At 38.7% G+C, this 14,725-nt stretch overlaps 2 protein-coding genes across 11 annotated transcripts in view; one reads left to right on the top strand and one right to left on the bottom strand.

Moving 5' to 3' along the window:
• LOC127154031 (uncharacterized) overlaps positions 1 to 1,607 on the top strand; it is a 3,670-nt gene extending 2,063 nt beyond the window's left edge. For both annotated transcript variants that reach the window (XM_051095407.1, XM_051095406.1), the window contains 2 exons: positions 79 to 181; positions 1,014 to 1,607. In XM_051095407.1, the coding sequence (XP_050951364.1) occupies positions 79 to 181; positions 1,014 to 1,541 (631 nt within the window). In that variant the 3' untranslated portion in view covers positions 1,542 to 1,607. The remainder of the gene's footprint in view (positions 1 to 78; positions 182 to 1,013) is intronic.
• Positions 1 to 14,725, bottom strand: part of LOC127154018 (interferon-induced protein 44-like) — a 24,551-nt gene extending 9,826 nt beyond the window's left edge. Inside the window, exons 1-8 of one of the 9 annotated variants that reach the window (XM_051095379.1) lie at positions 14,287 to 14,725; positions 13,463 to 13,988; positions 13,287 to 13,356; positions 4,867 to 5,062; positions 4,637 to 4,789; positions 4,375 to 4,546; positions 4,190 to 4,290; positions 3,536 to 4,088 (exon numbers count right to left, since the gene is read on the bottom strand). In XM_051095379.1, the coding sequence (XP_050951336.1) occupies positions 3,912 to 4,088; positions 4,190 to 4,290; positions 4,375 to 4,546; positions 4,637 to 4,789; positions 4,867 to 5,062; positions 13,287 to 13,356; positions 13,463 to 13,988; positions 14,287 to 14,301 (1,410 nt within the window). In that variant the 5' untranslated portion in view covers positions 14,302 to 14,725 and the 3' untranslated portion in view covers positions 3,536 to 3,911. Of the gene's footprint in view, positions 1 to 3,535; positions 4,089 to 4,189; positions 4,291 to 4,374; positions 4,547 to 4,636; positions 4,790 to 4,866; positions 5,063 to 5,143; positions 5,199 to 5,318; positions 5,833 to 6,077; positions 6,183 to 6,572; positions 7,172 to 7,248; positions 7,350 to 7,438; positions 7,611 to 7,695; positions 7,849 to 7,927; positions 8,124 to 8,203; positions 8,259 to 8,353; positions 8,889 to 9,384; positions 9,535 to 11,968; positions 12,208 to 12,277; positions 12,379 to 12,482; positions 12,655 to 12,771; positions 12,925 to 13,012; positions 13,209 to 13,286; positions 13,357 to 13,462; positions 13,989 to 14,286 lie in introns of those variants that run through there. The other 8 variants (XM_051095385.1, XM_051095383.1, XM_051095380.1 and 5 more) reach the window with 8 other exon arrangements.

The following is a 14,725-nucleotide window of genomic DNA, read 5'->3' as shown; positions in this document are numbered from 1 at the left end:
ATTCCTTGTTTTGCATTTGTTTTATTATTATTAATACTATTATTATTATTATTCATACACTTTCTTATTCCTTTACAGAAATTCTCTCCATTCTCTGGTTGACCAATGCAGTGAAGGTGGTTCTCAACCTAAGAGGCAGCGGTCACTCAGTCCAGAGGTCCATGAACGGATTGCAGCAGAAGTGAGTTTTTATTTCAGTCAAAATAAACCATTACCAACAAGCTAAACTGCATTGTTTATTTACCTTCTATGGGTACTAGTAAATGTCCTCTTATGTCTTTGATTTTAAGATAAAGAAATATTTAAATGACATAAATGAATATAAATAATAGTAATAATAAAAAATTGCCCATTGGTTTTGTTAACTTCACTATGAGAGGATTACTATTCCATGTTTGTGGGATCAATGTGAGGAGCAATAATATTGTAGTCACCAAAGATATTTACAGTTACCCACAGATGGTAACTGAAACAATGCAGTTTAGTTTGTTGCAAGCACAATGGCTTGTGTAGATGATACAATGATGATACAATGACCAGGTCTCTTTTCAAATAAGAGTCTTTAAGTGTATCATTATAGAAGCATTATTTTAAAAAAGTTAATAAGTATTTTGGAGATCAGTTTTGTTGATTATAAGCTGGTTATATTGGCCTTTATGAAACTATAATAAATGTATATGCATTTTTTTTTTTTTTTTTACTACTAGGTGATGTTCTTAACCATTTACAGTCTTTAAACTATGATCTAAAAGGATTTGTTATTCTTCTGTTCCCTCTTGTGGACAACATTAGTATTACGGCCTTCATATCTGAATCTGATTAAAATAAATGGCTGGCGTTTTAAAAATTGATGTCAAAAGTTCATGAAGCTTGACATGTTTATAAGTTTTGATAAATTATGGATTCAAACACTAAAACTGGTCACCCTTTATAACTTAAATTGGTCATTTTAAATGTAGCAGTTGCAACTGACACTTTGTCATAACTACATAATTTTTGTTTTTATCCTTTAGGTCTGTGATACCATACTCAGACACACATTGGAAAGGTTCTCCTTCACAGACCACCTCGTTAGTGCCACCTTGCTGCAAGCAGACAGGTTTGAGCAGTATACAATGGCATTTCCTGAAGATGCACTAAGCAGGACTCTGAAGGCCTATCCAGTGCTCGATGGAAGTAATCTGAAGACAGAGCTTAGTCTCATCTACTGCAAGGAAGAGTTCAGAGCCTGTTGTGGTGCTTTGGACCTACTCCAGCTGTTTATGGAGAACAATCTTGAGGAAGTCTTTTCAGAGACTGTAACTCTCCTAAAGATTCTTGTAACCACACCCATGACCACAGCAGAAGCTGAGATGTGCTTCTCAACCTTGAAAAGAATTAAAACATTTCTGAGAAATAGCATGACCCAAGAGAGGCTGAATGCATTGGCCATGCTGTTAATAGAGAAGAGACTGGTGACTGAGATGACTAACTTTAACCAGAAGGTCATTGAGAAATTTGCAAGCCAGAAAGAAAGGAGAGCAAAATTTGTTTTCAAGTAGTACTACTGGCCAGTGATTAGGCAACATTTTTGTGTGTGTGTGTGTGTGTGTGTGTGTGTGTTTGTGTTTAATGATTATATTGATTACTTCATTACTGATAATAAACCCAATCTGAACTAAAATTCACTGATTTGTGGTACATTTATTAGCAGTCGTATTTTAGTTTTTTTTGTTTTGTTTTTTTTGATACATCACCTGATAAATGGCTTTTACACTCCTGTATTACTAACAGTTTATTTTTTTTATTATTATTATTATTTTTTTTTTTTTCAGTTGTTTGCGCCCCCCCAAATTTTTTTTAGCATCTCACTGCTATTGTACAGTCACTGGCGGTTTGAAATTTGGCTCTAAGGGGACACACAGAAACACTGTTCACACCATCAAATGGGAATTTTCTCAAAGAGGTCGAACTTATGGCCAAGTTTGATCCCATTATGAAAGATCACCTTAACCGTGTCGAAAGAGGAACAGCAAGTCACAACAGCTACCTAGGGCATCATGTGCAGAATGAGCTGATTGATTTATTGAGCAGCAAAATCATATCTGATATAGTGGATGACATCAAGCAGGCAAATTTTTTTTTCAATAATTCTGGACTGCACTCCAGATATAAGCCACATAGAGCAGTTGTCAGTGGTCATTAGAGTGGTGTCACTGATGGAGAAGCCCCATATCGGGGAACATTTTATGGGATTTTTGAAGGCAGAGGAGTCCACAGGGCAGCACTTGGCATCCATGATCCTGACAAGACTTGAGGAGTTGGGAATTCCTTTTGACGACTGCAGAGGACAATCATATTACAACGGGGCGAACATGAAGGGCAAAAATAAGGGAGTTCAAGCCAGGCTCTTAGAAAAGAATCCCAGAGCTCTGTTTGTGCCATGTGGGGCGCATACATTAAATTTAGTTGTGTGTGATGCTGCTAAGGGATCTGTGGATGCTATGAGCTGGTGTACTGCAAAAGCTTTACACATTATTTTCAGCCTCCTCCCAAAGATGTGGGCAGAAACAAGGTGGGAGAGCAAGGTCAAGAGCGTTTGGGTTTGGGTTTTGTATGGGGCCGGAAGGGAGTCTCGCAATTCAGTGTAGAACCGCCACTGCATACAGCGCTATAGTGGCTGCGGTGTGTCACGTGGCGATGATGACGCGTCGCCATGGAAACAATAAAGGGAACGTTCTAAAATAACGGTCGCCTAAAAAAACCTCACTCTGGGCGGTCAGATAGAATATTTTAAACTCACCAGTGAAAGGGTTAACGGCAATTTTCTCAGTATTTTGATTTTTTACACCATCAGATTCCAGATTTTCAAATAATTGTATCTCGGCCAAATATTGTCCTTTACACTTATGACTGGTTTTGTGGTCCAGGGTCACATATGGTAAGACGCATCAGTTTGCAATATCAAACAGCAAAACCAGTTGTGTTTTACAGCTTAAAATAGCTAAGACCGGAAGCCAGACGCACAAAATTTACAAACAGCCGAACTTCGCGGAGCAAAGAAGAAACGGACAACGCGCCTGCAGACAAGACAGAGCAGGTTACTTTAGGTATGAAACAAAAGCTCAGCTTTCAAATTTGGTTATTTTTTAAGTAATTAAAACCGTTTTGTGGTTCTTTAATGAGTCGTGACAGATCGCTGTCCTCAATTCAAGTGAAAATAAAAATAAATGACGTTAGATGTGTTTTATTTCAACCGCGAAAAAATGTGAATACACACCATTTTTCCAGCGACGTTAATCTACTCTCCTGTCTGATTTGTTCGGCGGACAAAATCGCGGTTTTGGCGTTATGATTTATCAGATCGATCAATCAAGCTCCCTGAGTCCCTGCTAAGGGTCAGTTAAGAATAAATCTGTGAATAACTTTGGTCAAATTAGCTAAATAAATGAGTGAATTGTATTGATGTTAGAGGAGAGAAAATGAGTATCTGTTAATGCAAAAAGGAGCATGATGCCTCCAAGGTGATACAGTGCAAGAGCCAAATAACACAGTGTCATGTCATAACATTTAATTGCAATCAGCAAGCCATACAGAATTGATTTTAATAGCTCTTTTATCGATATCGATAATTTTGACCCATACAATGTATTGTTGGCTATTGCTACAAATATACCTGTGCTACTTCTGACTGCTTTTGTGGTCTAGGGTCACATATTATACTGTAAACGTTAATAGATACTGATCTTACAAACATTCTTGCATTAGCCACAATAAATAAATGTAATACAAGCAATACACCATTTTTCTAACTCAAGATACATTATTGTGCAGAGCTAAGCCACCTATATCCTATTCAAAGACAATGTAACAATCTGGCCTCATCTCAGCAGAAACTGGGGAACAGCTCTGTGAAAAGCATGTTAAAAAACTTAATCCTCCACGGGACCAACATCATCCAGATAGTCGTCTGCGAAGTTGAGCATCTGCTGTAGAGCGGTGAGCAGCAGGACGTCACAGTTGAGCTCCAGCTCCAGCTCCTGACTGTAGTTCTTCACCGGTAACACACAAGACACCGGCACACCCAACCGAGAGCTCACCTCCTGAACCTGCACAGACAAAACAACATCTCATTTACATTTAAGCATTTAAGTGACTTCTTGTGAAGTCCTATAGGACCAGCTCATGTGATCATGTGACCGTGTCTCACCTTTGACTTGATATAGGAACTGACATAAAGGCTTTGAAGGTCCTTCTCCACTAGAGGGCATGCTTCATCTACTTTTGTCATCAAGACGATCTGAGCAATGCCTGAAATTACACATTTTAGAGTACATTGTGTGCAACTCTGTCAAGTAGATTAATGTACAGTCTACTTTGTATTAGTTCACTCACCCAGTGAGTTCACCTTTTTGCGTATAGAAGCAAGTTTTTCCTGTAGTTTGTCAGACATGAGGGAGATTTTGGTGGCGTCTATCACGTACACCACACAGTGGATCTTCTCCTTTAGAGATGCAGGTTTGGAGGCCTTTTGCTCATGAGGTTGAAACGGTGCAGTGGGGTTGAACTGAATCGAGAGGATTTAGCATGAAACAAACAACAAACATACACAATTTCTTCCTCAACTTTCATTCATTTTGAAGATGAGTGCACCTACTTTATAGCGGTCTGGTACGTGGCCTTGAAGAATGCTGCTGATGTCCTCAATATCCAGTCCTGCACCTGATTGCTCCTCCAGTCCCATGGTGTCACACAACACAAATGGCAACAGCTTTCCCTCACGACCGTCTTTTATTGGATATGTCCGAAACTACCAACCAAGAAGAGAATCACATCAAGACCTGAAGTCATCAGGAGATGTTCTTTGAGCTGTACTATAATCTGTACCTGTGTGGTGACACTAGTGCCTGCAGATCCTGACATGGCTTTGCTGGTAATGCGGCCCATGAAGATGGAGTTGATGGAGTTGAAGAAACTGGATTTTCCAGCACCTACAGGACCAATCATAACGATTCGAACACGGCTGACAGACGTCACCACGGGTTTGTGATTCCTGATCATTTCCATGAGCTTGTCTTTTCGTCTAAACACACATCACATTTTTATAGCTGCATTTTTAAAATTACAATGAGCAAATGAAACCAAAACCTGAGTAGAAACATACTCAGCTGTCCACAGAATATTCCTCCAAGGCTTCTCCTCAGTACTGACTTCAGAACCTGGCAAATAATAAATTAAATTGTAACAACAAAGATAAATGTAAGTTACTTAAAAAGACTGAAACTTTTTGTACATGTCCATATTCGGTTAAAAAAGTAATAATCTAGTGATTGGCTTACTTTGCTCCACTTTGTACACCTCACATTCACTCAGTTGAGTGTCGTTGCCATACATTGTTCCTGTACTAATACTGAATGCACTGTTTCCAGAATTATACACTAGTGGTTGGTTGTTGTAGCAAAAGTACAGCTGTTGACCAAAGTTGGGAACTCCAGTGTCATCGATACGTGCATTATATCCGCTGTTAAGTTTGATGCTCACAGGGATCTTGCCCTGAAAGCTAAATAGGAATGTGTCCTGATCAGTAATATACTGCCCACTTTGAGCATAATCTACACTGGTGTATCCACCAAAGATGTAGCCTGAATGGTTGTAGGCTACAAGCAAGGTGGGACCCTGACGGTCACATCGCTGATGAAAGGCAGAAGCTTGATATCCATGAACTGAAGCTTTGTAGAGAAGAGTCAGCTCCACATTCCCCAGCAAACCACAGAGCTGCTTTCTTTGCTCTTCTGCTAAATTAGAAGTGACTGCAGCGTTGTGAGGGCTGGGCGCCCCGAAAGCTGAATTCATCTAAACAGGAAAAAAGGGTATAAATAATGTGAATTCTGTGTAACAGACACACACAGACACGAGCAGTCAGATCGCTTGTTTTCTGAAAGCCCTACACGAACTAATCAAAACGTATCAGCCTGAATCGAAACTGAAACGGACTAAGTCTGCTCGAATAAAATACATAGTTTTATTTATTGTAACCTATATAAATATAGCATATTCGTGCGCTATTTTATAAATTTAATAACGACAATGTATCTTACCCTTCCCTTTCGCATTTCCTTTCTCTCTGAAGAAATAATGAAACGCTGCTTTAGTATTTTACATCCACAGCCGAACGCGTAACGTCTAGCTTCTCTTTCCTCCAATCAAATGACACAGGCAGGAAAACGAAACTTATCACTCTAGGCGAAAATGTTCCTATGTTGTAGCTGTTTGAAACGCATTGTTGACCTGTTAACGTTACATAAAGTTATATAAACGGCGAGTTGAAAATTTGTTGAGTTGAAAATAGGTTATTGTACACCTAATATGCGGATGAAGCGGATGACACCTGAGGCTTCGCACATTTAACATCTTAGGAGACATTTCGACTCGTTTATTTGTTTAGCAAAGTATTTTTTAACTGCGTTAACTAGTCTGTTTAAACAGAATCAGTGCTACATTTTTGTCTTAAAATATCTAATAGACATAATACCACAAACATTTTACAGAGCATAAGGTGACAGTAAAATCACAAACAAATATGAAGAATTCGCAATCCTTTAATATACATCAGGACAGAAGCACAAGTGTAAAAAGTACAAAGAAATTACACAAATTGTGTGATAGTTTTAAAAATATGTATTGAATGTATCCTTTAAGTTAAGTTCTTAATTCAGTGGGGTCCCACTGCTCTGCACATTTTGTAAGTCTCCTTATCTGACACACTCAGTTCAGTACATGGATCTCTCTCCTAATGAGCTGATGATCTGAATCTGGTTTGTTAAATAAGGGAGACACACAAAATGTGCAAAGCATTGGGTCCCCAGGACCAGGATTGAAAACCACTATTCTAGACCATATAAAAGTGCTGAATATGTGAATATGTGTCCCTTCATTAAGTTATATAAATGATTCAAAGAGCTTTTGATTTGGCCATTTCTGAATCTGCAAGAACTGTGAAAGATAATTATTTAGGGTTGCCCTCCACAGAACGTATATCATCAAAATAGTCATCTGCAAAGCGAAGCATCTGCTGTAGAGCGGTGAGCAGCAGGACGTCACAGTTGAGCTCCAGCTCCAGCTCCTGACTGTAGTTCTTCACCGGTAACACACAAGACACCGGCACACCCAACTGAGAGCTCACCTCCTGAACCTGCACAGACAAAACAACATCTCACTCACTCTGAGTCCTGTAGGAACAGCTCATGTGATCATGTGACCACGTCTCACCTTCGACTTAATGTAGGAACTGACATAAAGGCTTTGAAGATTTTCCTCCACTAGAGGACATGCTTCATCTACTTTGGTCATCAAGACGATCTGAGCAATGCCTGAAATTGTTGAGATATGTTTAAAGGCACGTCACATGTACAACCTTCTTTGTAATAATCACAAGATTTCTGTAAATATGTTCACTCACCCAGTGAGTTCACTTTTCTGCGTATGGAAGCAAGTTTTTCCTGTAGTTTCTCAGACATGAGGGAGATTTTGGTCGTGTCTATCACGTACACCACACAGTGGATCTTCTCCTGTAGAGATGCAGGTCTGGAGGCCTTTTGCTCATCAGGTTGAAATGGTGCCATGGGGTTGAACTGAATTGAGAATAATAGAAATTAAAGATCAATTATACTGCTAAATATACATTTCCAACCCAAAAATATAAACCTATGCACTTACTTTATAGCGGTCTGGTACGTGACCTTGAAGAATGCTGCTGATGTCCTCAATATCCAGTCCTGCACCTGATTGCTCCTCCAGTCCCATGGTGTCACACAAAACAAATGGCAACGGCTTTCCCTCACGACCATCATTCACTGGATATGTGCGAAACTACCAGCAAACATAAATCCTTATGGAACAATTGTTTTACAAACGAATGAAAGTCTTGAAGTCCTGCTGAATCCTTTACCTGTATAGTTAGACTAGTGCCTGCAGATCCCGACATGGCTTTACTAGTCACATGACCAGTGAAGATGGAGTTGATGGAGTTGAAGAAACTGGATTTTCCAGCACCTACAGGACCAATCATTAGGATTCTGACTCGACTCACAGACGTCATCAGGGTTTTATAATTTATGATCATTTCCGTGAGCTCTTCTTTTCGTCTACAACACAAATCACATTTATATAGCCGTAAATCAAATTACAATGAGCAAACAAAATCAAAACATGAGTAGAAACATACTCAGCTGTCCACAGAACATTTCTCCATGGTTTCTCCTCAACGATGACCTGAGGCTCTGAATATTAAAAAAATAATAACGTTTGCTATATTGTTTGACTGTGTGTAAAATACTTGAAGTGGTAATGAATACTTCCTGATGTGTTAACTTACTCTCTTCTACTTTGTACAACTCACATTCAGTCAGCGTAGTGTTGTTTCCATACAGTGTTTCAGGTTGAAAACGGAATGCTATATTACTACTGTCTTTGTTAAAGAAGCAATTGTTCCTTTCTTGATGATACACAACTGGTTGGTTGTTGTAGCAAAAGTACAACTGTTGACCAAAGTTTGGCCCATTAGCATCATCATAACGTGCGTTACATCCACTGTTAACTTTGATGCAAGTAGGGATCTTGCCATGAATGCTGAACAAGAAAGCCTCCTGATCAGTAATATACTTCCCGCTTTGAGCATAATCTACACTGGTGTATCCACCAAAGATGTAGCCTGAATTGTTGTAGGCTACAAGTAAGGTGGGACCCTGACGGTCACATCGCTCATGGAAGGCAGAAGCTTGATATCCATGAACTGAAGCTTTGTAGAGAAGAGTCAGTTCTGCACTCCCCAGTAAGGCACAGAGCTGCTTCCTTTTCTCTTCTGTTAAATTAGAAGTGATGCTGAGTTTTATAACTTTTGCTTTTTGCATCTGGGCCAAAAAAAGAAAAGAAAAAGAAATTTAATTTAATTAATTAAAAAAGGTAAAAAAAATAAATAAATAAATAAATTTGATTAAAAATTAATAAAATTTAAAATTAAATTTTAATAAATCAGCCAATGAAAACAACATAAAACGTTCTTTTTTCACGCTCTAGTTTTACAGTATATATACTGACGGAAGAAATTGAAACAAACTAAAATTCGTATTTGTTCAAATAAAAATATATAAAGTTCGATTCATTGCTATCCAATTACAGTTCGTTGAAAGATAAACACTAGTTTTGCATTACGCAAATACCTTGATCGTTTAAGCGGAAGTACTTTTATGAACTATTATGTACGAGTTGCGGTATATAAAAAATACTTGGGAATATTTCAATATAGTGTAAACGTTTTTTTTTTTGTTTTTGGCTAGTAATTAAATGTACATGCATATAAATAAGATACTATAAGGTACTTTTATAGAGTTTCTAAGAGTCACTTACGTTTCGCAGGTGACACACTCGGTCTTTGAAGGCAAACTGAAACGCGTTCTCTTGTGAACTTCGAACTTTTGTGAACTTTCCCAGTTCCGTTTAACAGCACTGCTCTCATTGAAAGTCTTGACGGCACTAGTTTTCCAAACTACGTTTGAATCTCGGTGCCTTTCACCCGACTTCTGCGATTTCATGTACCAGCTTAACAGTTGACGCGATTTAGCTCTGCTTATTACTTCATTTTATTTTAAAATGAATAGCATGCCAACGATTGGCGCAAATAGTAACGTCAGCTCAGGTAGGTCAAAAAACACATGCGAAGAAGCGTTGGGATAATACAGTATCAGCAATCACAGACTTTTAAATTCGGACGGGATTAGACTTCTCAGAGAACCACCGAAAAACACTTGATCTGTAATTTTACAGAGCGTTTTAGGAGAAAAACAGATTTGACATATTCGAACGAAAATTAAAACAAGTACCTTTGTAAATAGTTCTTTAGTCGCTGTCAGCGTATCATTTTTGACTTTTCGCTGAGCGAAAGTATTAAACCCTTTTTAAGTCTTGTTTACAACAGTAAAATTGAACTACAACGTATTTAAAGGCACATCCCGTCATTTTTTCCCCTCATAAAATGTTGTACGCATAAATAGAAGACCAGGGACGAAACACGTTTTGCTTTAACATATGCTTAATTTAATAACTCTTTCTGTAATTTAACAAATATATTTTACAAGACGTCCAAACTTTTTAGCATAGAAGCAAAGAAATATACAACAACAGAGCATCATAGATGCAATCACTCATTGGCACTCAGTAAACAAAAAACATTAGTGTTAACAGCTTCAAAAAAAAAAAAAAAAACTCTCCACCATATGCGTCTGTCGCGTACACATGTTCTTACATGGTTGTCAACTACTTAAGGTAAATAAAATGTGAAATACTTCCATATTTCTGTCGACTTCATGTCGACTCTGTAGCTTACCGTTCACACTCCGCTTTCTCTGTGAAATAGGCCTGGGAATCGATTCCAAAAAGAATCGATTCCGAGGCGTTGGGAATCGAGAGTCGATTCCAAAGGTCGGGGGAATCGACTCCCCATTCAGAGCCGTTTTCAGTTCAAACAAAGCTTATATGGGCGCCTCTCAAACGAACGGCTGCATCATACGAAGGCTGCATATCTTGGCTACTGTCATCAAACGTCGCTGAACGTCGATTCACGAAAATAAACTGAATGAAAGAAGTCGGTACTGACTCTGAGCATATCTGAGTTTGAAGATGCAGCTTTGCTCGCTAATAGTGATTAGAAGTCTGATTCGTTTCCACAAAAAGGTTCTTTTGGATAGATCGTTTTAATGAACCAGTTCAAAAATGATTCAGAAGTTATTTTACGGTGGAACTGGCTTATGTTGTCCACATGAGCGCTGCACAGCAGTATAGATCGTGACTTGATCGAGGGTCTTGATCCTATTTCCATCTTAAATAAAATGCTATTTTTAACCTTTCTATCAGCCTGTGATCATTTTGAAAGCACCGAGAGCACAGATAAGTGGCGGAGAGTGAGCGTCTGACTGACAGATAAACCACAAGCTCTTATAGCACAGTTGTTGTTAATGTTCTGGTTATTTTGTTTCAGTGTACAGTTTGTTAATTTTGCGCAACGCATACGGTTGAAGTAACATCATTCAGCTGAACCGTACAGGTCTTGTTTCATTCATGCAATAAACGCATGTACACTGCTGTGGGCTATGACTAATTTCATGGGCAACGCAGATAAAAATAATTTAAATACAGAAATGTATCATAATTTATAAAAACAAAGCTTCATATTATGAAAAGGTTACTTTCTAAGACTTTTATATCCTACAGTGATGGCGAAATTAGGTTCCTCCACTCTAAAAAAAAAACAAGAATCGAAAAAGAATCGAAAACAACAGTGAGGAATCGATTCTTGGAATCGAATCCCATCGATTCCAGAACCAGGAATCGGAATCGGACTCGATTCCAAAATTTTCGGATTCGAACAGCCCTACTGTGAAAGAGATAACGAATGAACTCGTGTCAATCACAGCTGTAACTCAGGCAGTATAGCCACCTAGTGACTGCATCCCAAAGCTGAAAAAATGCTGCCTTGGGATGATGCCTTGAGGAATTAACCAAGGCACGTCCGAATCCAATTTTAGCTTTATTTCTTGTCTCAGAAGTCTGACATTATTGCAGGCCTGCCTGATAAGACAGCAAGGCATCAAATCAGCTGCCACAGACAATATTTACTGCATTTATCAATGTATTTTTTCCAGCTTTTCTGTGTTTCAGGAAAAAGTAAAAATATAAAGTGTTTTAGCATGCAGGTAATTAAGCAACGTTGTACAGACATAGACTCCAGCACCAGCAAACCTGCATCTGCATTTGCAAATAAAATATGCGTCTGGGGTTCTGCAGTAGCATGGATTGTGGAAGCGGGGAGCACAGAAATGTAACAAGCAACTATCACAGCAACAATGCAACATGTTTAAGTAAAAGAAAGATCTTTGTTTGCCTTTCCTTTTATTGAATGAGTATGGTTTTAAAGAACTAGAATGGACAAACAGAATAACACTTTTAAGATGTCTTATTGTAGTGATATGCTTTAAAGGGAGATAAAGCTGTACTAGTAGCACTTTATTAAACTGTCATAGGATCAACATCATCCAGATAGTCGTCTGCGAAGTTGAGCATCTGCTGTAGAGCAGTGAGCAGCAGGATGTCACAACTGAGCTCCAGCTCCTGACTGTTCTTCACTGGTAACACACAAGACACCGGCACATCCAACCGAGAGCTCACCTCCTGAACCTGCACAGACAAAACAACATCTCACTCACTCTGTAGAAACAGACCATGTGATCATGTGACTGCGTCTCACCTTTGACTTGATGTAGGAACTGACATAGATGTTTTGAAGGTCCTTCTCCACTAGAGGGCATGCTTCATCTACTTTAGTCATCAAAACCATCTGGGGGATGCCTGAAAACGTACAAAACAAGCTTTTAGCTAGTAAAGGAAGATTTGCTATAAGACAAGAGTTGGTTTGTCAATAGATTATTTTTTTGGTAAAACAGCTCACTTACCCAGTGAGTTTAAATTTCTGCGTATAGAAGCAAATTTTTCCTCTATTTTGTCAGAAATGAGGGAGATTTTGGTGGCGTCTATTACATACACCACACAGTGGATCTCCTGCTGTAGAGATTCAAGTCTGGACATAACTGGCACTGGCAACTGAAACGGTACCATGGGGTTGAACTGAATCAGGAGAATTTAAGATGACAATTATATATATATATAAAAAAAAAACAGCTTTAATCAGAATATTCAGTTTATGTTTCAGCCTTCATTATTGATGGAGATGAATGCACTTACTTTATAGTGGTCTGGTACGTGACCTTGAATAATGCTGCTGATGTCCTCAATATCCAGTCCTGCACCTGATTGCTCCTCCAGTCCCATGGTGTCACACAACACAAATGGCAACGGCTTTCCCTCACGACCGTCTTTCACTGGATATGTGCGAAACTACCAACCAAGAAGAGAATCACATCAAGACCTGAAGTCATTAAGAGACATTCCTTGAACTCTTGTAGGAATCTCACTGAATCTGTACCTGTGTGGTGAGACTAGTGCCTGCAGATCCTGACATGGCTTTCCTGGTAACGCGGCCCATGAAGATGGAGTTGATGGAGTTGAAAAAGCTGGATTTTCCAGCACCTACAGGACCAATCATTAGGATTCTGACTTGACTCACAGACTTCATTATGGGTTTATAATTCCTGATCATTTCCATGAGCTGTGCTCTTTGTCTACGAAAGAGCAGATCAAAACTTAATCAGACTTAAACTATATCTGAACTGAATGAATTCAGCAACAGAAAAACATACTCAGCTGTCCACAGAATATTCCTCCATGGCTTCTCCTCTGCACTAACCTGAGGGTCTAACAGAGTACTTCCTGTTTGGGTAAACATTTAACATTATATTAATAATTATTGAAAAACAAATGCAGTTATAATATAATTTTACTGTATGGAATTACGTTTTTCTGATAATTGACTTACGCTGTTCAACTTTGTACACCTCACACTCACTCAGCCAAGTGTCATTCCCGTATAGCGTGTCAGGGTTAAAATTGAATGCTCTCGATTTAAACTTAAGTATATTTTTCACAACTGGATGGTTGTTGTAGCAAAAGTACAACTGTTGGCCAAAGTTGGGCACTCCAGCATCATCAGAGCGTGCATAACATCCACTGTTAATTTTGATGCAGAGAGGGGATTTATCACCATGAACACTGAACAGGAAAGCCTGATCATCTATAATTTGCTGCCCACTTTGAGCATAATCTACACTAGTGTATCCACCAAAGATGTAGCCTGAACGGTTGTAGGCTACAAGTAAAGTGGGACCCTGATTGTCACACTGCTGATGGAAAGCAGAAGCTTGATATCCATGGACTGAAGCTTTGTAGAGAAGAGACAGTTCCAGGTTCCCCAGCAAGTCACAGAGCTGTTTCCTTACCTCTTCTGTTAATTTAGAAGTGAGAGGGGCGTTGCCAGTTCTGGGAGCCCCAACAGCTGAATACATCTAAACAAGAAAAAGGATATGAATTTGAATTCTGTGTAACAGACACGCACAGACACAAGCAGCCACATGATTTGTTTTCTGAAAGCCCTACACGAACTAACGGAAACTGATTAGCCGGAATCGAAACTGAAAGACTAAAGCAAGATAATAATAAAATAAAATAAAATAAAATAAAATAAAATAAAATAAAATAGAATAAAATGCACAGTCTTATTTATTGTAGCCTATATAAATATCGCATATTGGTGCACTTTATTTTTTTTAATTTTATAAATTTCATAACCACTATGTATCTTACCTTTGCCTTTCGCATTCACGTTTCTCTCTTAAGAAAAAATGAAACGCTGCTTTAGTATTTTACATCCAGAGCCGAACGCGTAACATCAAGCTGCTCTTTCCTCCAATCAAACGACACAGCAGAAAAAACGAAACTCTTCGCTTTAGGCGATGATATTCTTACGTTGTAGCTGTTGACCTGTTCACGTTATAGTCTTGAAACTGAGTTGAAAATGAATACCAGGATAAGGCATAGGCGGAGTTTAGTCGCACTCATGACTCTAAACTTCTCAACAATTCTCAACTCGTTATTTTCCCGCTTTTGCAAGTTAACTGTTTGGTTACATCAGAAAATTGGACAACTAAAATTTCCCTCGTTTCACTCGCTTTCCTTCGCTTTTAAATACCTTGTAAATGCGCAGTGCACATTTTACTTTCACTTTTAAATTAGCGGCAATAGA

Source organism: Labeo rohita, chromosome 22 (assembly GCF_022985175.1).
Source record: "Labeo rohita strain BAU-BD-2019 chromosome 22, IGBB_LRoh.1.0, whole genome shotgun sequence".
Taxonomy (NCBI): domain Eukaryota; kingdom Metazoa; phylum Chordata; class Actinopteri; order Cypriniformes; family Cyprinidae; genus Labeo; species Labeo rohita.
Note: the sequence above shows the minus strand (reverse complement) of the source record. Positions and strands in the feature narration are given on the sequence as shown.